Source organism: Lithobates pipiens, unplaced genomic scaffold (genome assembly GCF_037356315.1).
Source record: "Lithobates pipiens isolate NorthernLeopardFrog02 unplaced genomic scaffold, aLitPip1_a1.2 Scaffold_19, whole genome shotgun sequence".
Taxonomy (NCBI): domain Eukaryota; kingdom Metazoa; phylum Chordata; class Amphibia; order Anura; family Ranidae; genus Lithobates; species Lithobates pipiens.
This window is the reverse complement of record NW_027507764.1, coordinates 356,815,978-356,842,185: the sequence shown is the minus strand read 5'-3', so window position 1 is coordinate 356,842,185 and position 26,208 is coordinate 356,815,978. Positions and strand designations below refer to the sequence as shown.

The 26,208-nt window shown below is 40.8% G+C and overlaps 1 protein-coding gene across 7 annotated transcripts in view; it reads right to left on the bottom strand.

The window, feature by feature from the left end:
* The window catches only part of PHACTR1 (phosphatase and actin regulator 1), a 469,458-nt gene that overhangs the window by 46,386 nt on the left and 396,864 nt on the right, over positions 1-26,208 (bottom strand). For 5 of the 7 annotated variants that reach the window (XM_077492207.1, XM_077492208.1, XM_077492206.1 and 2 more), the window contains 2 exons: positions 9,617-9,778; positions 357-554 (listed from right to left, as the gene is read on the bottom strand). In XM_077492207.1, the coding sequence (XP_077348333.1) occupies positions 357-554; positions 9,617-9,778 (360 nt within the window). The remainder of the gene's footprint in view (positions 1-356; positions 555-9,616; positions 9,779-26,208) is intronic. The other 2 variants (XM_077492210.1, XM_077492209.1) reach the window with 1 other exon arrangement.

Below are 26,208 nucleotides of genomic sequence, written 5' to 3'. Positions count from 1 at the left end.
GTAAACCCGTGGTTGCAGGAAAGAAAATCACTCTGTCTATGGCTGGCTTTACTCTTGGAGTCTCTGACTGAGATATACGAAGGCAATGGTTATCTAAACTTCCAGGCTCAATTTATATTTAAAATCCACTTAGATATTTAATCTAATGGGGGGCATTAAATCTGATACACCAAGTCATAGGATACTTCTCTGTGGAAGATCGCAAAGAAAAGGTTTTTTGCGCATTACCGGTAGATGAAGACGCAGCCCAAGGTCAAGAGGTTTTGTTGTATTGGCGTTTCTAGTAAGACAACTAAATGATAAACGTATAGAACACAGAAGGAAGAGGTACACAATGTTTATTTACTCTTTCTTACCTGTTATATGATTGGCAATTCTGGAAATAGGTTTAGGAGGCAGGGCAGGGGGCTGCTTGTGGAAAGATAGCGGTTTCACAGGGCAGTCCTCATGGTCTACAGGGAAAGCAGTAGATTTTTTGGGGGGTAGTAGCAGGGTTGGCTTGTATGATGGATCCTGGGACATGGATCCTGGCTCTGATGAGAAATCTTCAGACACTGAGGAACATAAACCACATCACACACATGACACATGTGAAATAAGAACAAACATATATGACAACAGCATGAACAGTAATGGGCTAATTCACAGACTGCACAATTCAACAGGTGGCACAGAATGGTATCATTTTACATTGTCTAGACATGTCCTTTGATATTGTCAATACTCATTTATGAATCACATGGAACTGTTGTTAGATCTCCGAAATGTGATATACTGTTGAAGAGTAAGGGTAACAATAATCTCCTTTCAACTGACATAATGTTCTCTGCAAATCTACAATGAAAGAGCTAACAAATGTACACAACAGCAGGATAATGATCACAGTGCTGAAACATAACAATGCCAAGAATATTTCCAATGGAGTTTAACACCACAGCAACATATACTATATGACAAGGAAAAAAGCAATAAAGCTTTAAAAATGGGTTTCTGATCTCTTGTTTCATCGATCATCACTATGTGTGTTAACCACAAGATAAATGGGGATTATTTTATTGTATGTATGCTTAAACCCCTTTAATAACCAATACAGTTTGATTGACCTTGATAACTTAGAAAATTGTGTAGCTTATGCTTAAAGAAAACTTTCCATCAAAATGCAAAGTCAAAGCTACCAAAAGACCCCCTCCTCCAAAATGCAATGAAAAAAATACTTACCTCTGCCTCTGCTTTCCACCCTTCTAGTAGGCCCAGGTGACATCATTGTGCATCACCACAACATCCTGGAAGTGCTGGGTTCTCTAGGGAGTGCATTACCACAAGAGTTTGATCCCCTAGCCATCCCAGCAGACAGCGGTAGGAAATGGTAATATCACCTGTACCTCCCAGAAGCACTGAAAGATGGGTCTTCAAAGGCAAAGGGGTTTTGAGGATTGGGGGACTTTTAACCAGGATGGACTTGGTCTGCTTTAACCCTGCCTTTTCTTTATAGACATCAGGTTGACAAAAAAAAACTGATGTAAACTCATGCCTCTGCCATAGCTCCCAACTGTCCCTGATTTCAAGGGACTGTCCCTGATTTGGAACAAAGTCCCTCTGTCCCTCCTTCCTCCTCATTTGTCCATCATTTTGGTCTGATCTATATAGTTGTATATAAAATGCATTTTTTAGCTTTCAAAAAGTGTTTTCCAGTGATAACCTTTCATCCAATTTCTAAATTGCTGCATTTGTAAATTCCAAAAGCCAATATCAAGGAATAGTAGTGGCAAAAATAAGCACTAGTGGGTTTAACGAATCATTTAAAAAAAATATATATATACTTTAAGGGGGCGTGGCTAGGGCTGTGTCCTATGCCTACATACTTTTGCTAGTAGGTGTCCCTCATTCCCATCTCCAAAAATTGGGAGGTATGTCGCTGCAAATTAAATCTGCGTGGTTTTTAAATCAGTTTTCATGCACTTATGGTGTGAAGGAGCCCTTAAGCCTTAAGAGTACACGCGATAAGAAAATCGAATGAACAATTGATCTTAGATGTTTTACCCAAGGATGGTACTAATTGTAAAAACATTTCTAAAATGAAAAAAAGCTTTTTCTTTGTTTGACGTAGAAACGTTATAGTGTATATTATTGGTGTTTATTGTTTCAGATCATACACAGTCTTTCGTATTTGATTTTTCTTGTACAATAACAGTACACAGTAAATGAAACGTGTTAATTTTGTTCACATATGAGAAAAAATTTGGAATTTGTCCCTTCGGAAATTTTAGTTTGGAAAGTCAGAGTTGGATGCCAAAAGTTGTGTACATACTATACGAAAATTGAACGATTGTTCCTTGTACGAAATTTGTCTTCCAATTTTCTTGTAGTGTGTATCCAGCTTTAGGCTATATTCACACCTTAGTGTCACATTTTCAACCGTTTTTTTTTTTGGAGCAGAATTGCATGTTTTGGCATCTTTTGTCAGGCATTTTTTCAGGAGATTTTCAAATACAAGGTATGGAGTGCTGCTAAAAAAGGAGCAGAAAGCTGCTGTTTGAGCAGAAAATGAATGACAAAACGCTTGAAAAAAACGCTAGAAAAAAGCTCACGTTGCTCTTTTCAGACATTTCCACTGAAATCTATGGAGACAAAACTGTCAATTCTGCCTGAAAAGGAGCTCATGTACTTTTTTGAGTGACATGCGTTTTGCTATAAGTGACAGGATGCTAAGATGCGAACAAGGGCTATTGAAAACAAAAGGTTTTTGCTTGTTGAGTGTTTTTGAGCTTTGCGCAACAAGCTACAAATTGCTTTAGTGTGAATGGGACCTTACAGATGCCTATTAAAAGATATATAATTTTTTTTTTTCTCTTTTTTTTGGAGGTCAATCCAATGGACAAGGTAAGTGGGAAATGTAAAAAAAAATGAGAGGAGTGAAGTTTTTCTTAAAGTGTTACTAAACCCAGTAATATGAAAATAGTTAATCTGCCCACCCACAGTGTCCACAGCTTATAAATCTTATTTTTACATTAACATACTGCCACTTTATACCTTTTTGACTGATCTGTATACCACATAACATGATAAACTGCAGAGTTTGTCCAGAGCTGTGTGTCAACTATAGCCTGTATATATGCCCACATGTGTGATGTCAATATCATGTGACCTGGCTAGGTCTGAGAACAAGGAAATGTTCTCTCCAGCAAAAAAGACAGAACTGAGCATGTGCAGGTTGGTTACCCTGCCTGTGTGTTAGCTGGCCTTCCCCAGATAGACAGTGCAGGAGAGAAGGAGCTATGCCTACAGGATCAAAGAGCATTTTTACACAATGTAGAGGATTAATCCCTTAAGTTCCAAAGTGAGTATAACAAGCATGCTATGCTGCATATACAGACTTATTTTACAGTTGTGGGTTTAGTAACACTTTAAGTTTCAATGATTTGCCCTTTTTTTGGTCAGGACTTGTAAATAAATTCACAGCATCCTCCATATTTATGTTTGAGGGTTCTCAAAATAGGAACAGTATCTACTGTTTATTGATTAAGGGACTGAAAGCATCACCTTCCAACTATGAGCCTGATGCTTCTTCTAACTTGTATTTCATTGCTCATTAAATAAGTCGAGGGGGAGATGTACCCCGATGAGAGTGGGAATAGGACATTTTCAAATCATTTAATGTAGTGGTAGGGTCTAATGCTCTTAGTAAAGCATTATGCTAGGTTAATGGCATACCTGGCAAGAAGCTAATATAACCTCATGTTGTGATCAGCACAAATGCAACCTGACTAATTACTCCTATAGGAATTCATTTACATGCGTATTCAGATTTTGGTAATTAAATTTTAATGCAAGAAGAGCTACTATACTACTATTTATTTTTCCTTGTGTGGAGGGGATTTTTCTATACGCACTAGCACATTAATAAAATAGGCCTATTTTAGCAAAACCCTGCATTAAGATAAAATATACTATGCTTCAAACAGCAAAAAAATCATTGTAAAGTCTAAATTACATCTGCACACTATGTTTTCAAGCACCATGCACAAAACATTGCTGCTAATTAACAAAAGGCAATTTGACTAAACAGAGAAAAACTATACACAATGTTAATTTAAAATTGTCCACCAGATGTCCCTACTGATTTACCTGAGAGCATGGTACAAAAGCATGAGCAAAAAATCCCACTGACAAACTCATCAGAGGCATGAAATGTGTTTGAAACTGTATTTCCACTTTTGCAGCCAAATTGGGATAACACCAGCTTTATAATTGTTACATGTCTTCATTCACATAGCATAGCAAAAAAATATTTAAAAATTGCTGCTTACCATTTTAGATACTCCTTTCTGATAACTTCAGCACATAAAATTCCTACTTAGCTCTCTTTATTTATGAGGGGGGCTAGACAGCTGTGTTTGCTATAGTTAATCCTGTCTCTAGTATGCTGGTCGATCTCACAGTCAGTTGTAAACTACATTAGATCACTGTGTGTCCTAACAAAAGGTTAAAGATTTAGGGTGCATTCACATTTGCAAATGCACCCGGTCTACGATCTGCTGTGAGAACCCCATCGTGGTTACTTGCTACTGATAGGCCCTGGTCTCAGACTGCCTGTGTCCAGGGCCTGTCACTCGCATGTGATTGCTGCATGCACTAATACATGCAAGGGTGCACAATTAGCTGCTAGAGCTGGCAGCCTCTTATTGCTTTCAAAAAGGGTGCATACTCACAACTAATCACGGGAACCCCCACTGGGGCTCTTGCAACTGATCACAGAGGTGCATTTGCAAGTGTGAATGCACCATTAGAAGCTTGCCTTCTGCGTTGTATGTTAATGATAGGAAACTTAGCTTGTCCTAAGCCTCCCTTTTGTGGCAAACTCACTCACTCTAAAACTGTTCAGAAATACTTGCAGTCGTCCATGGGGCCTTCTCCTAAGAAATATCTAAAAGGCAACAAATAAATAGTTTTAGGCATGGTTGGTGAATGCGAACACATAATAAACATATTGTGGGTGTTTCTTAACTTGGACCGCAAAAGTGGAAATACACTCTAATTTCTAGACACTGGAGACCAAGACCTGTTGCTATAAACACATAAATAATTGATCTAAACTTCAATATCATTATTTCACTATGGGGGGGGGGGGGGCATATATTTAAATAATCACAGTATTATAAGGTCTCCACCCGTAATTGCATCTCACACAGGAAGGAACATACACAGACACATATTTTGAAAAATATATTTAAATACATTCTTTCTTCCACAGGAACACATTTCCTAAAAAGATTTTAAAAGCTTCTGCTTTCCGGTCATTTATCAAGTAAATGTTAACAATTTATATTAGCACAGTGGGCCTATTGTGTGCATAAATATAATCTACACTATCATCTGGGTTCAGATGAATTGCCATCCCAGCAAGAGATTGATAATCTTTAATGTTCCAGTCTGTACAACATGTGAACATGGCTCTGTAGATGTACAAAATCCTGATATTTGGTAAATTTAATAAGTGTTATCACCAGTGTCATTGCATATAGTTCATCTTCGGAGTAAGACATAACTCTTCAAGTTTCCTTAGTAGCATTTTCAGTTAGAAGGCTCCATTTAGATGAGACTCCTTTATACTCATCTGATGTTAACACAGTACATTGCAAGCATGGATCATTGGTTACTGCAGTTCCCCAACAAAATCACTGCACCAATAAGGATCATAGAGTGCATGCATTTTTCTTTCACTGTTCATATATTTTCACACATCTAAATATAGCAGCTTACTATATGCCTTGGGGGCTGTACAAGCATTTATCCTGAGCAGTTTGTATACTGTAGCACACTTGGCTGCGAGATGTATGTAGGGTCTGCTTTTCAGCAGGAGCAGTTAGCCAGCTTGCCACTAGATGGCTCTGTCACCAACATAATCTGGTATAGGGAAAGTGGTAATTGGGGATTGGAAGCCAAACACCCCAGAGTTATTTGGATGTAGTTGGCGACTATCCAAGGGCCTTCTATAGGACTGAAACTCCAGGAGAGGTGGTTCAACACTTAGCAGGAACAGCTGTAATCAACCTGACTCTTTTTTTATGGTCTTCTGCGAGCCGTGAGCAGGATGTAAAAGGTCTTTTCAGCCAGGCCAGAGTCCTCTGAAGTGAGTAAAAGTACACCTGGGAACAAATGCACCATCTGGGAGCATGTGTGGCTGGCTAGAACTATGGAATGGACATTGGGACTGTTATACTAACAAGGGTACCTTGATTATACTCAGTGATGGACTTAGTATACATGGGGAAAGTGGTCGCAACTCTGTGGTGCTTACAAATTATGTGCTGGTGTTCTGCGTCCATTTGACAACTACAGAAAATCTACTCTGTAAGTGGCATTACGCACAAAGAATTCTGTTAGTCTGTCAATGTGGTATTAGATGTCACAGAAATCTTGCAGAGTTACAGTAAAGTGTGAAAAATTCATTTTGTGTGTGGACATTTCTTTATTTTCAAATACTGAGGTCTACGGATGGGAATGTTGTGAGCAGGTCTACGGCCAGGAGTGTGACACAATATGGTGAAGGGTACCAACTACCATTAGATAGGTAGCTGGCTTATCCATGAAGAAGTGGGGTGGGGACTTGTACAATTTTGGCACCAACACCCAGCCAAACACAAACCCCTTACATGCTGCTCCAATCAATTGGGAAATGTGAACAAGCTATTGCTGCATCCCAATAATCACTTTATATCACAGAAGTACAGCCTTTTACAGTGTATATAAAAAGTCTACACACCCCTGGTAAAATGTCAGGTTTCTGTGACGTAAAACAATGAGACAAAGATAAATCATTTCAGAACTTTTCCACCTTGAATGTGACCTATAAACTGTACAACTCAGTTGAACAGCAAACTGAAATCTTTTAGGTGGAGGAAAGTAAAAATAAAAAACTAAAATAATATGATTGCATAAGTTTGCAGACCCTTAATTCCAAAAGATATGTTTGGCGCAAAAACAACACTGCACATCACCAAAAGAACACCATACCCACAGTGAAGTATGGAGGTGGCAGCATCTTGCTTTGGGGTGGTTTTACTTCAGCTGGAACAGGGGCCTTAGTCAAGCTAGAGGAAATTTTGAACACTTCCAAATACCAGTCAATATTGGCACAAAACCTTCAGTCTTCTGCTAGAAAGCTGAACATGAAGCTGAACTTCATCTTTCAGCATGGCAATGACCCAAAGCATACATCCAATCAACAAAAGAATGGCTTCACCAGAAGAAGATTAAAGTTTTGTAATGGCGCAGCCAGAGCCCAGACCTGAATCCGATTGAGAATCTGTGGGGTGATCTGAAGAGGGCTGTGCACAGGAGATGCCCTCGCAATCTGACAGATTTGGAGTCTTTTTACAAAGAAGAGTAGGCAAATATTGGCAAGTCAAGATGTGCCATACTCATACGTAAAAAGACGGAGTGCTGTAATAATATCAAAAGGTGTTTTAACAAAGTATTTTATTACAGCACTCAGTCTTTTTGGGTAGCACCACATTTGACTTGCAGATTTCAGTAAAGACAGCCTCTACTCATGCATTTTTCATCATAAGCTCAATTTAAATGTCCAGGCTTGAAATGTGCTTACTTTAGATCAGGGGCGTCCAACTTGCAGCCCGAGAGCCGAAAAGACTTCTTGCGACACAAAATCATAAACTTACTTAAAAAAGTTGATTTTTTTTGAAGGGGAATTCTTTGAAAAAATGTAATTACATTTAGAGCACACCTGTAGCTGAAGTGAAATTTGACAGTGTTTCTTTACTGGACTTTTATAAGTATTATCTTCCCAAAGCAAAAAAATATCCCACTCTTCACAATCAAGCCTTATTCATGTTATCAGTTTTCGGCAGCACCTATATTTGTGAGCAACTATTTTCAAGGATGATGCACACAAGGGGCAAATTAGAAGCACTTCAAGAATTAATCGAGAATTGCTTCTACATCCATTGAACTGCGGTAGATATTGATGCGTTAGTTTATCAAAACAGTGTCAAATATAGCAGTAGTTTTATGTTGCCCTCTTTTGCTTTTATAATAAAAAATAATTACAAAAAAAATAAGTTTGTTTACTAAGATAGGTATATTATCTATATCAGTGATTGTTAATTTGATTTGTGATCTAGCAAACTTTTCTGCTCATCGGCTATCCTTGTTAGTGTATTTTATGTGTGGCCCAAGACAATTCCTCTTCTTCCAATGTGGCCCAGGAAGGTCAAAAGTTTGGACACTCCTGTCTTGGATCATGTCAGCCCACTACATTGTTTAGAAATTACCGACTTGATTTAGGAAAACTGGAGCAAGTGTAGATCTTTTGTCTAAGCTAACCAAAAAAAAAAAAAATCTGTTTCTGTAACATGCACGGGATCCTATATCTTAAAATATATTAAAATAATAATGTAAATGTATGTGTCTGTATTCATTAATTGATTTTAATGTATTTATTTAATAAGATGGTATTTATGATTCACAATCTTTGTTACTTATTTGAAAGGAACATGTACTATTACATTGGACCAAATTCCTGGGTCCTATCCTAAGGTAACACGGCAGGGCATAAAAAATGGATTAGGAACAAGAATTTTATAAAGGAGCTCCAGTGTAAAAAAAAAAAGCATTTGATGGATCCAAAAATTTGGACCTTAGTATCCAGTTTTTCCAAGTATAGTGGGGATGTTTGGTTCAGTTTAACAATGGTGACAGATGGAGCCGTTGGAGAAATCCATCAATAGAGCCCTCCGCACTGCCAATAAACAGAGGAGAGCCCACAAGGGTAGTGAGCAGGCTCTTGAGGCAGGGATCATAGGCTGTCAAGTCATGGAAAAAGAATTCTAATGCTGATAGATTTTATTTAGCAGTACTGGTCAATTGCTGAGCTCTGGCCCTCAATCTGTGTCCATACCCTTCTCACATAATGATATGGGTAATGCCACATGCAGCTCTTTTACAACTTTAAGCCTTCGTGTACATTGGACATTTTACAACCTCTACTGAAAAATTTAACTTGACAGAGAGTAACCAACATTTAAGAACATCCGTTTTGCTGCGTTTACATGCTGCATTTAGCTACATTTGCATTTAGAAGCGATCATTTTTTTCAAATAGTCAAAAATGTAAATGAAATGAGGCTAAATATGAGTTACTGTGTTTACATGCTTTTACAAGCTGTTACAGGCGTTTGACGTTTCAAATGCCTCTGAACATACGTACTGACATACATTTTTTTGCTTTCCAAAAAATTCTTCTAAACTCAACTGCCTAGAAATGACCCTGTGTACATGTACTGAAAAGATAACATAGAGGAGAGTTCAGGGGCAGCTGGAAAAAAAAGTAAGTTAACTAGCAGCAGTATACAGGTAGCCTAACAATAGCACAAGGGTGGGTAGTAAAAGGCTTCACCAAGCATAGTAAATTAATTTACTGCTAAATAGTTTGCCATTGATTCTATAGTAATTTAAAACAAACATAACCCAAAAAGACAATATAAGACTGAATACTCAGATTTTAGTCAGACATATACAAACCATATAAGTCTCTGTTTATTGCTACATAACTGAACAAATAGTGAGCCATAAGATATGAGAACTCTTTAGTTACTTACCTGTCCCATCCATGAGTTCAGAGGTTGGAAGAACTTCATATGCACATGTATCCCCTGACACTGTGCTCGATTCAAGCTCTGTTATGACTGGTAGGGAGGATGAACCTGTTCCAATTGTTTGACCATTTTCCATCATTCCTTCATCATTCTGTAAATCACCATCTTAAAATCAAAGAGCACAAGGAGTTAATATGATATATTCTACTATATACTTGCTTATATCTAACAGTTTAACATTTTCGAGTAGGACAGGCCATACAAGTTGGCTTACATGGGAAAAAGTATGGCCTATTGGTAAGTTTGATACCACTAGCTGATAAGTCTTCTAGTAGTGTACCTTTGCAAGCCACTGTGAAAACATACATTTCGATGGGTCTATCATTCACACAATGACAGAACATGATCAGGATCAGAATATGATCAACATTTTGCTGGCAGGAAGGAGGAACCCAACAGAGAATTTGCATCTGATAAGCGATTGTGTAAGTCATTACAAAGTGCTGCTGAACAGTGGCAATACAGTCAAAGTGACACTTACATCTACACTAGTTTAAAAAGATATGAAAATATAATTTTTGAAGTAGAGGATGACTTAATTTTATTTAAAAAAAAACAAAATTTTTACATAGAATTTTGAACAGTTCTTAAATACCAGTATTGTTAATTGTTTAAAAAATAATTTTCAATTCTTTGGTCAAAGATGGAAGCATGGTAAGGAAAGGAAAGTGATGCAATGGCACACGGAAAGTAAATCTAAAGCCAAATTTTTTATTTTTTAAAAGAGAAGTTTCTTTTTATCACTTGTATTTTCGTAAAGACACCTCCCTTCCTGTCCCATAAAGACAACATGATGTGAAAGGAAATGTTTACCAAAGTGGAGAAAATGGTCTCTTGGACAGTTGTCACCAGAATAAGTGTCCCTATTGAATGGGGTTCTTTCTATTCCTCACTATTCTGCTGACAACAGAGAATTTTGGATTTTCCCTCTCTTTCAGTCTAAATGACTGGGTCAGAGACAGCATTAAAAACCTAAACCATGGGCCTAACCCCCTCACTGCATTATCCACTGTAAAACTAGAAACTTAAAAAAACTGACTTTAGGTACACGTTAACCTTTACATGTGTAGTGTGCGTTTAGTAATAGTTTTGTTTATTTACTTGTGTTGTTAATGTAATAGCCACATTACACAGTGAGTTATGTACTGAGCTGTTGAAATGATGTTGAAAAGCATCTGCTACATTGAAAAACCTCAAATGGAGGTCAGACAAGGCTAATTACATTTCTTCAGTCCAAGTAACTATACCACAAACAAACCAAGTTCATATCGTCTTGTCTAGTGCAGCTTAGGTGCTGCTGAGACATTATGAGTCTAATTAATTATACCTCCATATGACTCCATAAACTATAAATCTAATTACAACTGGTTATGTGATCAATGTCATGTAACTAACACCGTCAGGAGGAAGGCGAGTAATAACTAATGAATACAAATAGAAACATGCCCCCTACCCCCGTGACCACACTTTGTAGTCTGCATAAAGCTGCATCCCTGGCATGCAAATTGATCAGCAATATGTTAATCATTGACTTGCCTGCTCTAAGCTCTGCTTAATCATAAAGCCAAACAATATTTTTTAAATATTAAATTACATAATAAAAAAAAGCGAAATTACATATATGCAGTTTGTCACTAGCATTAACGCAGTAGTTTTTGTTAATCCCCCATGGTTTTAATACTAGTTCATCCTGTTAGTAAATGTGTTATTTTACGATTCCTGTAAGCGGTCAACTGTCTGGCAAAAACAGAAATTAGAGGTTGGGACAAACCATTTAACACTGATGGAGTGCTTAGAAAAGTCACTGTAACCCCTACCCACCTGTTTGCTTTGGCCGTTTAAGTTTTAAAGGCAAGGGGAGCCAGTATGCATATCCCAATCACGTCACCACTGTGATTGGCAGTTGCAGCAGTCACAGATAGAACTAATTTGCTAGAAAATTACTTTGAACCCCCAAAAATTATATATTTTTTTAAAGCAAAGGTCATACAGATTAAAATGGTGGGTGCTGCATTTTTTTTCACACAGTATTTGCGCAGCGATTTTTCAAATGCAATTTTTTGGGAAAAAAAACACTTTTTACAATTTTAATGCAATAAAACACACTATATTGCCCAAATGTTTGATGAAGTAAAAAAAAAAAAAGATGATCTTATGCCGAGTACATGGATACCAAACACGACATGTTTTAAAATTGCGCAAAAAATGTGCAGCAGCGACAAACTGCATACATTTTTAAAAGCCTTTAAAATCCTTTACAGGTTACCACTTTAGATGTACAGAGGAGGTCTACTGCTAAAATGACTGCCCTTAATCTGACCTTCACGGTGATACCTCACATGCATGGTGCAATTGCTGTTTACATATGACACTAGACCAACGCTTGCATTCGCCTTTGTGTGTGAGCACAGGGGACAGGGGTGCTTTTTTTTATTATTATTAACTTTAATAAAACTTTTCAAATTTACTTTAAACTGTTCCTTTAATTTATTTATTTTTTTATCATTTTTATTGTTATCTCAGAGAATCTAAATATCCATTATGATAGCAATAGGTAGTGAAAGGTATTTTTGTTTGTAAAAAATTGGGGTCTCCTCTTCCCTCAAAGCATCTGACCACACCAAGATCAGTGTGATAAAATGCTTTACTAATGGCGCTGTTTATATCCGGCGAAACCTAAGTCATGAAATGCTTGTAGCTTTCCGTTTCTTAGGCCATAGAGATCATTGGAGCCATTCTGGTCTCTGATCAGCTCTATGGTCAGCTGGCAGAACCACCGGCTGCATTCTCGGGTTCCCTGTTGGGACAGGAGAGTCTGAGAAGACGGTGGGGGAGGGAAGTTCCCTCCCACTGCTTGTAAAAGCAGTCTAGAGGCTAATTATCCGCTAGGATTGCTTTTACCTGAAAGCTGACTGCTGGCTGAAAATAATGATACCAAGATGATACCTAAACCTGCAGGCATCATTCTGGTATAACCACTCAAAGTCCAGCAACATACCAGTACATTGCTGGTCCTTGTTGGGCATATATTGTAATGTTCTTTTTTTCATGCAGCCTGTGGGCTGAAAAAAATAAGAGATTGATCGCTAGGTATGCCCAACATTAGAATACCGCCCTTCACCCACCCACTTCTAATGATGAGCATACATGCGCTGGAGTCTCTGATTTATGTATTGTGAGAGCAAACGCTGTTGCTGTCAAGATAAATAAATCAGTGCTGCAGCTGAAAAGCAAACAATGGTAACGATAAAACATTAATTCAATAAAACAACTTGATTTTTTAATGCAATCTGTGCCTAGAAAATATATGCTGAAGCATGGGGTCAATCTGCCCCTAATGTTAGGAGCTCCTTCACCCCTGCCCCCATGCTTTGGCATATATGCTCTTTTTTTTAACTGTGGTGGTAAAATCATCTCCTACAGCCGTGGAGTCACAGCTTTACGTATCGTGGGAGCAAATGCTATTGCTGTCAAAATAAATAAACCCGTGCTGCAGCTGAATGGCGTACCTCCTAAGCAAATGATGGTTAACAATAAAACAAAGTAACATTACATTATAATAGTAAGACATACCATGCTTGAAAAGCAAATACAATAAAACATAGTAAAAATAAAACATTACAGTTTTAAAATACAGTAACAATAGAGAGAGAACAATAGAGCGGACAATAGAGAGCTAACAAAAGAGAGAGAACAATAGTCACTACTGGGTGGAGGAGCTAAACGCAGGTGCTAGCAGGTATCTGGGCTGATCCCACTAACGCTGCATTTTTGGGAACCCTAAACTAGTGGGGACACTAATATAATTCTGATATAGTTCTGATCGGATCAAAGATATCGATCCGTTCAGACATTATACTAAGGGAGGTGTATGGTGCGTGCGTGGGTGTTAGCGCTACTGGCACTAATCTGACGCTGCCTGGGGTGACGCAGACCCTAACTGATGCTAAAAACTGATATCACCCACCGGGTGATCAGGGGGTTGAACCTTTTATTAGGTACTGTACGGCGGGTGCCCTGACGCTATAAAAAATAATGTAATTCGGTGATCACTGGTGACAGGGGGTGATCAAGGGGTTAAACCCTTATTAGGGGGGTTTAGGGGGGTCCCTAGACCCATCCGGGCCTATTACTAAGTACCCTAATGCTGAAAATGTGAGTTTCGTCCACCCGTGCCATTCTACTGCAGTGAAACTACGGCGGCTTGTTGGGAACCGGTTAATATTACAATTGTACTTTTATGGTAACAAAGGGCGTAACATAGGCAGGTGAATTCTAATCAGGACTCTAAAGAATGCAAACATGTACTGAAAACATTATTTGTGTCGTGTGCACAGTGAGTGTAGTGTGCAATACATACAAAATAGAATAAAGTAATATACAGAACTTACAAATTTCCTTTACATAATTATACCATGGGCTTTACATATAATTTGAACAGGGGTTCTGTCAGGGCTAGGCTTAGCCCTTCCTTCTCTGAGCTGGGCACTCAGCTGTTGGCTAATTGCCAGCTCCTATCTCTCCACAGGTACTCAGCTGTTGATGATATCCTGCTCGTCAGTCCTGCCTACTTATGCCAGCCATTCTTTCGAAAATCGTATCTAATAATTTTCGTACGAATTTCACCATTAGTGGGCTGCAGCAGCAGCCGATTTTGGTGCGGCAATCAAATGTGAGGAATTGGACATGTTGGAAGTTTTTGAAAAACAAAGATTTTCTAATCAATGATGGGAGACTCCGGCAAGAAATGTAATAAGAAAAAAAAATGCGCATGTGCAAGAAAAGAAAATTTACGGAGAGAAACGAAGATTCCTGGCCACGAAAATTCTTATCAATAGCAACATGCAGGGAAATTGAAGGCTTGGTCGGCTGAATTTCAAAAATCAATGGTGGCATTATCAGATCACAAAAAACAAACTTTCTGATTTTGAAAAGAAAATTTGTTCGAAATTCGACCATGTATGCATTAAGCCGTCCAGCCACAGAGGATCTCTGCCTTCGCCTTAGTCAACATCACAGGGATGCTCTCTTGCATTCCTACTAAAAGACTTGCTTGGCTGACATCCCTTCTGGCTCCGGATCCTGCTTGCTGTTTTACTATGCTCATCTCCAGCTCCCTGACGCTTGTCTTGTCTGACTTACCGTTCCGGTTCCTGAACTCTGGCTTGACTATGTTTGTTCTCTTTACCTTTTTTATTAAACAAGTGTGATTTAACTGTACATCTGTCTCGGTCTGATTTCATGGTTTCTGACAGGTTCTCTGAGACCTGAAAATTACTTTGAGGGTTCTCCTGTTATCAAAAAGTTGAAAAAGGCTGATTTAGGTGTCAGAAAACAGCATATCCAATCTTTGGTAGGAATATCACTGAAGTTGATATATTTATGCCAAGCCTCTGATTTTTAAAATAACATTTACGAGCCTGTTGGCTGTACAGGTTTATTTCCTGCACTGCTGTAAGATTCATAATGGCAATTTCTGATGCTTACAAATAGGGATGAGCCCGATGTTCAAGCCGAACATAAGTTCGACACGAACATCGGGTGTTCGCCGAATAGCGAACAATTTGGGGTGTTCGTGGCAAATTCGAAAGCCATGGAACACCCTTTAAAAGTCTATGGGAGAAATCAAAAGTGCTAATTTTAAAGGCTTATATGCATGGTATTGTCATAAAAAGTGTTTGGGGACCTGGGTCCTGCCCCAGGAGACATGTATCAATGCAAAAAAAGTTTTAAAAACGGCCGTGATTTTCAGCAGTGATTTTAATAATGCTTAAAGTGAAACAATAAAAGTGAAATATTCCTTTAAATTATGTACCTGGGGGGTGTCTATAGTATGCCTGTAAAGTGGCGCATTTTTCCCATGTTTAGAACAGTCCCCCCTCTAAAGCCACGGGGAAGCCATTGGGAAGTCCCCGTGCATCAGAAGGGGGCGAGGTCACCCAGGTACATTACCTCACCCTCGGTTATATAAGAACTGTCACCTGCGAGGACGCGCCAGCCGGAGGGAGCCTCGCATGGAGGAGGATTGGTGGCGGTTTTTTTTTTCAGTCCGTCGGCGGAGCCATAGAAGTAGATGAATGGACTTCGTGGGACATTTTGTATTTTTAAATTTTTTAAAAAAGGACTTGTCCCAAGGTGTGTCTTGTGTTTTTTTTTTGTAACATTTTGACACTTTTTTTGTGAAATGGTATGGGTACAATGTACCTGTTACCATTTCAAACGGGGGCGGGATCTGGGGGTCCCCTTGTTAAAGGGGGCTTCCAGATTCCGATAAGCCCCCTGCCCGCAGACCCCCACAGCCACCGGGCAAGGGTTGTGGGGATAAGGCCCTTGTCCCCATCAACATGGGGACAAGGTGCTTTGGAGGGCTACCCCAAAGCACCCTACCCATGTTGAGGGCATGTAGCCTGGTACGGTTTAGGAGGGGGGGCGCTCTCTCATCCCCCCTCTTTTCTTGCAGCCTGCCAGGTTGCATGCTTGAATAAAGGTCTGGTATAGATTTTTGGGGGGACACCCACGGGATTTTTTTTAAATTTTGGCATGGGGTTCCCCTTAAAATCAATACCAGACCTGAGGGGGACCCCTATGCCATTTTTTTTAAATTGGCACAGGGTTTCCCTTAATATCCATAACAAACCTGAAGGGCCTGGTATGGAATTTGGGGGGACCCCAGGCAATTTTTTTTTACATTTTGGTTCGGGGTTCCCCTAAATATTCATACCAGACCCAAAGGGCCTGGTAATGGACTGGGGGGATCCCATGCCGACAATTCTTTATAGCTGCTAGTAATTTTTAATGACTTTTTTGCATTGATACATGTCCCCTGGGGCAGGACCCAGGTCCCCAAACACTTTTTAAGCCTTTAAAATTAGCACTTTTGATTTTTCACATTCGTGTCCCATAGACTTTAACGGTGTTTGCGTGTTCAAACAAATTTTTTGCCGGTTCGCATGTTCTGCTGTGAACCGAACCGGGGGGTGTTCGGCTCATCCCTACTTGTAATAGACCAATTTCAATTTCTTATATCAATAAATGTTTAATGCCAGCCCTAGTTTCAGTAAATGTGATATATTTCTATTACGCATGGCAAAACTCACACCATATTCTGGTGTCTTTTAACACCAGCCTTGGTAAATTTTGATTTAATATGTGATACAGTATAAATAAATAAGCACAGATTATTTTCAGTTGTCAAATGTCAAAAATATCATTAGGTACAGAGAGGTAGGCAGCTGAAATGATATGCAAATCTTGGCTGTGGAAGCTGAGATTAGATCCTGTTTCCTCAGGCCTTCCTATGGTCAGTGAGACTATCCACCAGGTTAGGAACCAACCGAGAGTTGCAATTGGGATTTGCATACAAATACAGGTGCCTTTGCCATATGTCTGGATTTGCTCATTATTTGTTCCTAAAAGCATTTATTTTCATCATATGCTCAACATGAAATAAATTGCCCAAGTTTGTCACAGGTTTACTTTAGGACAACCCTGGGACTAGACATTAAAGGGCCACTATACAGGAATTACATGATTTTCTAACTGGTTTATGTCAAAGAGGATTTAGGGATTCTGGAGATTATCTGAAGGGGAAAAAAAATTAAACCAAGGCTGCAGAGCAGAGACATTTTCCAGCACATAGCTGACTTCCTGTACAGTAGTTTGCAAATGAAACTAACAACTGTCATGTCCAAGCTACTTTTTTAAGGCTTACAAAGAGCAAAAGGCTGTGCAGCAATTGTACATAAATGTCATATTTCTGTTTTTTTTGTGTAGAAATAGAATTTGTACTTACATACTTGTAAAGGTCACCTAATGCACAAAATATAAGAATGTTGAACTTACTGAATAATCTATTCCATTAAGTCTTTTGAGGGACATAGGAATTCAGAAGCAGTTGGGTTATATTGCTGCCTACATTAGGTTAGCATACTGGCAAATAGAAAGATTGTAAGTCAGCTCCCATGTAAGCCCTCCTCTATCCAGTATGCCTCAATTTATGAGCAAGGCCAATGTCTCCCTCAATGGACTGGAAAAAATAGATTTTATGTAAAGTACATTTTCTCAATCTTCTATTGAAGAACACAGAAATTCACAAGCAGTTGGTATGCCCAAAAGCAGTGCAGCTGATAGGTGGGCAACAGTCACCCACAGGACCAGGAAAAGACCAGGCACTGTCTGCAAGCCAGGACTACCAGGGGGGCGATTACCCAATTCTAAGCCAGAAGGGATGAAATTGCTGTCTGACCACCTTTTGGGCACAGTTTTCAGGGTTCTGTTCCTATTTCAAATCCTTATATATGCTTGAGCATTTGGGTTTCTAAAAGGTAAATTTATGTGAGTCTCACAGTAAAAGAGACTAGGACATGTTTCATTTGCAAAATGTGAAAAAAGTTCAGTTGCAACTAATGCAGATATGAACACTACTCTGTACGACCCATATCAGTATTTAAACACTGCGATTTAAACCCTTTCATACTTGTTCCTAGACACATGGCAGGCAGAAGAACAAACAAATGCTCTAAGATTCTAGAGGGCCGCCTAACTACTTATAACAGCACTGGTCTGTGAGTTCTCAGAATCAGAGCCAACTTGTGAGATCTATCATGTAGTACCTGACATTACCCAAGGTAATGTGATTAATGTGACTCTTTTCAAAGTCATTTCTCTTTGTGCTTCAGGCAACTACAACAACTGTATTATTTTTCAGCAACATGGAAATAATTCACATATAATGCAGTTATGTGTAAGAGGGATCATTATATATGATTACATGAAAACAGAAACACAATTACCATCTCCTTTATAACAAGAGAATTGAGCTACTATAGCGATGAATTATTTATACAGTTGCAACTTACACAGCATTCTGCACTTTACATATTATTACTGTACTCTTTTTATGAAAATATTTGCACCATTGTTTTTATAAAGAGTAATAAATGCTAATAAACAGATTGACATGGTGGGATGTGTTGGTATACAAAAAGGCATTATCAGGGGTGCAAGGAGAAGCTGTAGACTGATGTAGCCTACAAAAATCGCTAGACAGAGTAAGGGAGGGTTATAACCGCAGTCAGATTTTTCTTTCACCATCTGTGTCCCATTGCGGAGCTTTCCCTTCACTTCCTGACCCATAGCCAAGCAGGAAGTTGGAGGAAATCCCTGCAAATTAAGGAAATTTTTGAGGCCCTCCCCAGGTCACCAAAACTAGTGCCCCATTGGAAGATTTCCCTGTCTATGACCAGCTTAACACTTAATTTTTCTGCACAAGCTTTTGGGAGATGCACTCTCTTTTTCTGATCCTAGCAGAATTGATGCAAAAAGGTTTAGCAAAATAGCAAAATGTTTAGTAAAATGCCATAATGAAAAACTTTTAATGCAAAAAAATCCTAAACAGTAATCAACTGTCTTTACACTACACAAATTAGTTTGGAAGTCTTTCTCTACACTGACCATAAGAAACTAGGGCTATGCTATATACTAGCCATATGAGTTCTTGTAAAATCTAAGGTCCCTAACTCACATTCATACATACACATACTAGGGACAATTTATACACCAGCAGCCAATTAACCTACCGGTGTATCTCTTGGAGCAGTGTTTCTCAACTCCAGTCCTCAAGGCGCCCCAACAGGTCATGTTTTCAGGCTGTCTATTATTTTGCACAGGTGATTTAATCAGTTTAACTGCCTTAGTAATTACCACAGCCAGGGAAATCCTGAAAACATGACCTGTTGGTGCACCTTGAGGACTGGAGTTGAGAAACACTGTCTTAGCCCACGTACACACGGTTGGAGATTTTGCCAACCAAATCTGTCGGATTTTGCCCGTCGGATTTAGTCCGATGGATTGTGTCCGAAACTGTTGCATACACACGGTCGGCCAAGTTGGCGAAAAATCCGATCTTTCAGTACGTGATGACGTAATTTCGTTAGGATGGGACTACATTCAGGCTAGTAGCCAATAGCTTTGATGTAGGAATTTGATCTGAGCATGCGTGGCACTTGGTCCGATGAAAATGCTCTACACATGATCGGATTAGGTCCGTCCGGCCCAGTTGATCGGGAAATATTTCCAACATGTTGGAAAATTGGGTCGGACGGAGATTCGGACGGAATCAGTCCGATGCATACCACACACAGTCGGATTACCTGACGACACGGTCCGATAAGACTCATTCCGACAGATTCTCCGACCGTGTGTACAAGAGCTTAGAGTATGGGAGGAAACCAGAGTACCCAGAGGAAACCCACGTAGCCCCAGGGAGAAGATGCAGACATCATCTGACTGGAGTTTGCATGTTCTCCCTGTGCAGGTTTCCTCCGGTTACTCCGGTTTCCTCCAACACTTCAAAACATATGCTGGTAGGTTAATTGGCTCCTAATATGTCTATATGTGAATGTGAGTTAGGGACCTTAGATTGTAAGCTTATTGAGGGCAGGGACTGATATGAATGTACAAAATAAAAGTAGTAGAGTGAAAGTCTATCTTAACCCAAGAACAAATAATGAATATATTGCCGATTACAAGTCTTTAGATGTAGTGTCTGTGTTAGTGTCCTTTACCTGCTGTTCTTGCCAGACCTTTATTCTAAGAGGTTCCATATACTTGAAGCCCTCTAGGTACCAGATCTTCAGTTTAAAAGGCACGCACTGGCATGACAATGTGAAAAAGTACAATATCCCTAACATAGATTAGCCCTAACAGCTATATTTCAGTTTTTTTTCAGCTAAGAGAACTCAGGCAAAATAACAGTTGACTGATTAGCACTAGCACTGTGTATTATTAGCACTGTGTACTGCTACTTAAAGCAGTAGTAAACTCATAAACTTCTATCCGAAATTACAAAGAATGAAGTGTATTATTTGATTTTATAGCAATGTGCCGCACATCGAAATGGTATTGAACAATTCTTACTTGTATATTCTTTTTTTTTCACCCTTTTTTTTCACCCTTTTCGGGTGCAGCCATCGCCATGCTGACTGCTGTTTTCCGTGCCCAAAACAATTCTTACTTCCACCCCTTTCGTCCTCTCCATGTCCGTAATCTCGCGCATGCTCGGTACTTAGATAAATACTCCCTCAGGCTAACTCCTATATTGTGATCGCCGCCTCTACAACCCCTGTGACATAATGAGTCAAATGGAGTTAAGGCTCAGCTTGTGAATGGGACATTAGTCCCACTGGATCTTTGAGCTGATGCCAGGCAAAGGAAATAACGTAGCCCCGGCATGTAAATACAGGACTTACTGCATGAAGAGCGTGCTGGAAAAATGGGACTAAGTGCGCATGGGTCGATTACATAATTGCAAAGAAAAGGACAGATTATACAGAAAGGAAGAAGGTAGGCAGCTTTGTACACACGGCAATAAGTTCACTAATGCTTGATGTGGCGAAAATAGGACTGGATGGGTTTACTACTGCTTTAATCTACTGAATTAGCCCAGGCCTGCTTTTGCTTTGATATCACTACCACATAAAGAAAATAATACTCATATCACATCTGTTTGGCTTTAACTCAGTGTGACCATACATTTTTTCTGGCTTGTAAAATGTAAAGAGTTGATTGATGAATTGGAAGATAAAATAATAAATTAGTTACCGTATATACTCGAGTATAGGCCGACCCGAATATAAGCCGAGGCCCCCAATTTACCCCCAAAAAACTGGAAAACTTATTGACTCGTGTATAAGCCGAGGGTGAGACATGGCTGTCCATCCCTGTGTGTGTGTCCGTCCATCCCTGTGTGTGTGTCCGTCCATCCATCCCTGTGTGTGTGTCCATCCATCCATCCATCCCTGTGTGTGTGTCCGTCCATCCATCCCTGTGTGTGTATCCATCCATCCATCCATCCCTGTGTGTGTGTGTGTGTGTGTATTCATCCATCCATCCATCCCTGTGTGTGTGTGTGTGTGTGTGTGTGTGTGTGTGTATCCATCCATCCATCCATCCCTGTGTGTGTGTGTGTGTGTGTGTGTGTGTGTGTGTGTGTGTGTGTGTGTGTATCCATCCATCCATCCATCCCTGTGTGTGTGTGTGTGTGTGTGTGTGTGTGTGTGTGTGTGTGTGTGTGTGTCCGTGCAGCCTTGTGTGTGTGTCCAGCCTACCTGTGTCCCAAGCCTCCGTCCCGAGCCGCCGTCGCCCCGAGCCTCCTCCGTCCCGTGCCGTGCCTCCTCCGTCCCGTGCCGTGCCTCCTCCGTCCCGTGCCTCCTCCGTCCCGTGCCGTGCCTCCTCCGTCCCGTGCCTCCTCCGTCCCGTGCCGTGCCGATGGATCGCCGCTCTTCTCGGCGGCCATTCTACAATTCAAAATTCCGCCTCCGCCTGTGATAGGCGGAACACTCAATTTCCCAGCAGCCTGTGTTCCGCCTATCACGGACATCCTCTCATACTCGTCCGTAGTATGAGAATGAGCGGATGTCCGTGATAGGCGGAACACTGACTGCTGGGAAATTCAGTGTTCCGCCTATCACAGGCGGAGGCGGAGAAGGAGGCGCGGCTTTTGAATTTTAATGTCCGCCGTCTGTCTGCTCGATACGCTGATCGAGCAGTCAGACAGCGGTGACTCGAGTATAAGCCGAGGGGGCACTTTCAGCCTCAAAAAAGAGGCTGAAAATCTCGGCTTATACTCGAGTATATACGGTAAGCTAAGTATGATTTCCCCATAAGGGAGAACAAATCCTTTACCATAGAACACAAGCAAAAAACTGAGGACTCATGGAATGGGGTAGAGTGATGGGGGGGCGCCCAAGGACATTATACGCAAAGGCGTGCCAGTATAAAATAACCTGAAGGTAGCCTATAACCCAGGGTCTATGATTAATAGACTGATGTCCTGTACTGTACGATTATGATATATGTATATAGATTTATAAAATCCCTACCCTTACACCGTTTTTCCAGCCATTGCCTCTTAGCTGTCATCTTCTCAGCCATTTCCCTGGCAGTCCCACAAAGTTTATCACTTTTGTATGTGGTTGTCTGCTCTTGAACGACAAACATGCAGTTCCCTGCAGTAACACCATATGACAGTGAAAGTGATCTAATCTTGTGTCATCTGCTGTGTTCTTAGAATTCAGGCAATGCGGTTTATTGTTAGATAATAGACAACTTCATATCATAATTAAGTTACGCACACAGAAAAGAAATGGTAGCTTTTGCATGGATCTTTATTTTTTATTTTTTTTAAATCAACCAGGTTTATTTCGATTTACAGTGCATACATGTTATAGATTACATTTACAAAAATTGTACATATCGTACAAATCCTCAAATAACAATTGTATAACCATCTCAAATCTTCAATATCACATCACGTTTTATGCATGAAATAAATAAAGCAAAAAGGTACCTTGTGTCAGTGTTGTGGGTTACTTCACTACCCATAGGCCTGAAGATCTACGTGTCATTTACATTACTATGTGTTGTGCATAAGCAGGCTATGAACAAATGCTAGACTCCTGCAGCCACCTGTCACAGATTTTGTAGTATTTCTCAGGACATCCTCTATTGGTGTATATACATTTTTTGTAGGGGAGGGTGTTGTTTATTTCTGCTTTCCATTCTGCAATGCTCGGGGGACAAGTCCTCATCCATTTCCTAGCTATTGTCTTTCGTGCTGTGAATAGCGTCTCGTGTAGAAATGTCTTCATGTACCTGTCGGTCGAGTCTGGCAAGAGTCCTAAAAGGCACATTTTTGGGTCTAGCGTGGCCGGAGAGCCCATTTCGTCATGGAGGAATCTTACTATCTGTGTCCATAGTCCCTGTACTTTGGGGCATGACCACAGTAAGTGAATGAATGTTCCTGTCTCCCCTCCACACATTTGGCACAAAGTGGACTGGGAGCCTCTGTACCTGGCAACCCTGAGGGGGGGGTAAGGTACGCTTGCATGGATCTTTATTTTAAAGAGATTTATTGTTTCAATAAGTGGAGAATTAAAGTGCGGGTAAACCCTTACATATACCCAGTGAAGTGACTGGCCTCAGGTGATAAACAGAGATTAAACAAATCCTACTACATAAATTGTATATCCCTATCTGCATTCTTCTCTTCTCTTCATCTGTTCAAAGTGCCAAATTTATATAGCTTGTCTGATAGTTCAGAAAATAGGAGGGCGGAGAGTGGAAATTACACTCTGCAGAGCTCAGACAGCTGATTGGAGGGAAGGGACATGCCCCCTCCACACAGCTCATAGGAACAGTGCTGAGGCTGTCAATCAGCTGGAGGTCCCTGCCCATCACCTTTATTCTCTTGGTGTCAACAAAATTGTTAGAAGTGACTTATGTAGCTAGCAGATGAATGAAGCAGCAGAGAGAAATGATGCTAATCAATAAGATAAAAAAAAACTGTGTACAGCAGCTGCCTTCAGCCCCCCTAATACTTACCTGAGCCCCATCTCTCTATCCAGCGATGTCCATGAGTGCCTCAGTCATCCAGTACTCTCCTCCTGACTGGCTGAGACAAAGCAGTGGCGCCATTGGCTCCCACTGCTGTCAATCAAAGTCAGTTAGCCAATCAAGAGTGAGAAGGGGTGGGGCTGAACGGGGGCTCCATGTCTGAGCAGACACAAGGAGCTGTGCTTCAGTTCAGGTGCCCCCCATAGTAAGCTGCTTGCTGTAGGGGGCACTTGGCAGGAGGGAGGGGCCAGGAGAGCCAAAGAGGGACCCAAGAAGAGGAGGATCTGGGGTGCCTTGTGCAAGTCCACTACACAGAGCGGGTAAGTATTAAATGTTTGTTATTTTTAGAGAAAAAAAATGAGACTTTACAATTACTTTAAGTGGTATACTTACGTTATTAGCTGGCCATACAAAATAGATTTATTTTGTTCAGCCTATGGACTGGATTTAACCATCTCCGGCTGCAGGCTATTGTATTCTGACTGGATACATGTGCCGTTCAGCCAACCAATTTACACTTAGCTGACAAAAGTCAATTGAAAATCAACTGTTGTCGATCTAGGTGTTACCAATAGGGCCACCCATGTAGAAAATGTAATGTCTTCATGACTAACTTTAACAAAAAGCTTTTGATGAAAAATATATCTGATAGGTCTTATAGCCAATGGTATGATAGACAAGATGATAGGGTTAGCAACACAGCAAGGAATGTGCCCTTGTGGTTAAGAGAAGCCAGTGTTCTAAAAAGACTAGAAAAACTTAATTTGAACAAATAACCAGGATCAAATGGCTTGTATTCAAGAGTCCTCAAAGAATTTGGCCAGGTGATTGCTAGACCATTATTCCTAACCTTTAACCACTTGCTTACTGGGCACTTAAACCCCCCTCAGTCCCAGACCAATTTTCAGCTTTCAGCGCTGATGCATTTTGAATGACAATTGCGCGGGCATACAACACTGTACCCAAATGAAATTTTTATCATTTTTTTCCCGCAAATAGAGCTTTCTTTTGGTGGTATTTAATTACAGCTCGGAGTTTTATTTTTTGCTAAACAAACAAAAAAAGATGCAAAAAAAAAATCATGTTTTAATAGTTTGTTATAAAATTTTGCAAACGGGTCATTTTTCTCCTTCATTGAAGTGCGCTGATTAGGCGGCACTGATAGGCTGCACTGGTGGGCACTGATGGGCTGCATTGGTGGGCACTGATGGGCTGCATTGGTGGGCACTGATGGGCTGCACTGGTGGGCACTGATAGGCTGCACTGGTGGGCACTGATAGGCATAGTTAAGGCGGCACTAATAGGCACAGATAAGGTGGCACCGATGGGCACAGATAAGGCGGCACTGATGGGCAAAGATGGGCACAGATAAGATGGCACGGATGGGTGGCACGGATGGGCACTGATAGGTACCACTGATAGATGGGACTGATGGGCACTGATAGGTGGCACTGATAGGAGGCTCTGATAGGTGGCACTGCTGGGCACTGATGGGCGGCACTGCTGGGCACTGATGGGCGGCACTGCTGGGCACTGATGGGCGGCACTGGGGTGCAGCACCTTTGAGGCAGATTGTGGGCACTGCTGGGTGGCACTGTGGGTGGCACTGCTGGGTGGCACTGTGGGCAGTGCTGGGTGGCACTGTGGGCACTGCTGGGTGGCACTATGGGCACTGCTGGGTGGCACTGACGGGGGGCACTTACTTTTAATAAGTGGGGCACTGCAGGGGGCAGGTGGGCACTGGCAGGGGGCAGGTGGTCGCTAGCAGGGCTGGCCGTGATCGGGACTGATGTCCCGATCACGGCCGCCGGTGATCGGCTTTTTTTTTTTCTCCTCGCGAGGAGGAATAATAGCCGATTACCGGCTCCGTTATATCACATGATCGGCTGTCATTGGCTGACAGCTGATCACGTGATAAGGGGTCGGGATCGACCCCTTGCACGGATCGGTGATCAGGCGAGTCTCATGGACTCGCCGATCACAGAGCGCGCCGCGCGCGCTCCTCAGGGGGCGCGCAGGCCGCTCATACACGGGACTACGTCAATAGACGTAGTCCCGGAAAAGGAGATCCACGCTGTAGCCGTCAATTGACTATAGCGTGGATCTCAAGTGGTTAAGGAAAGCATTTTGTATGGAATGGT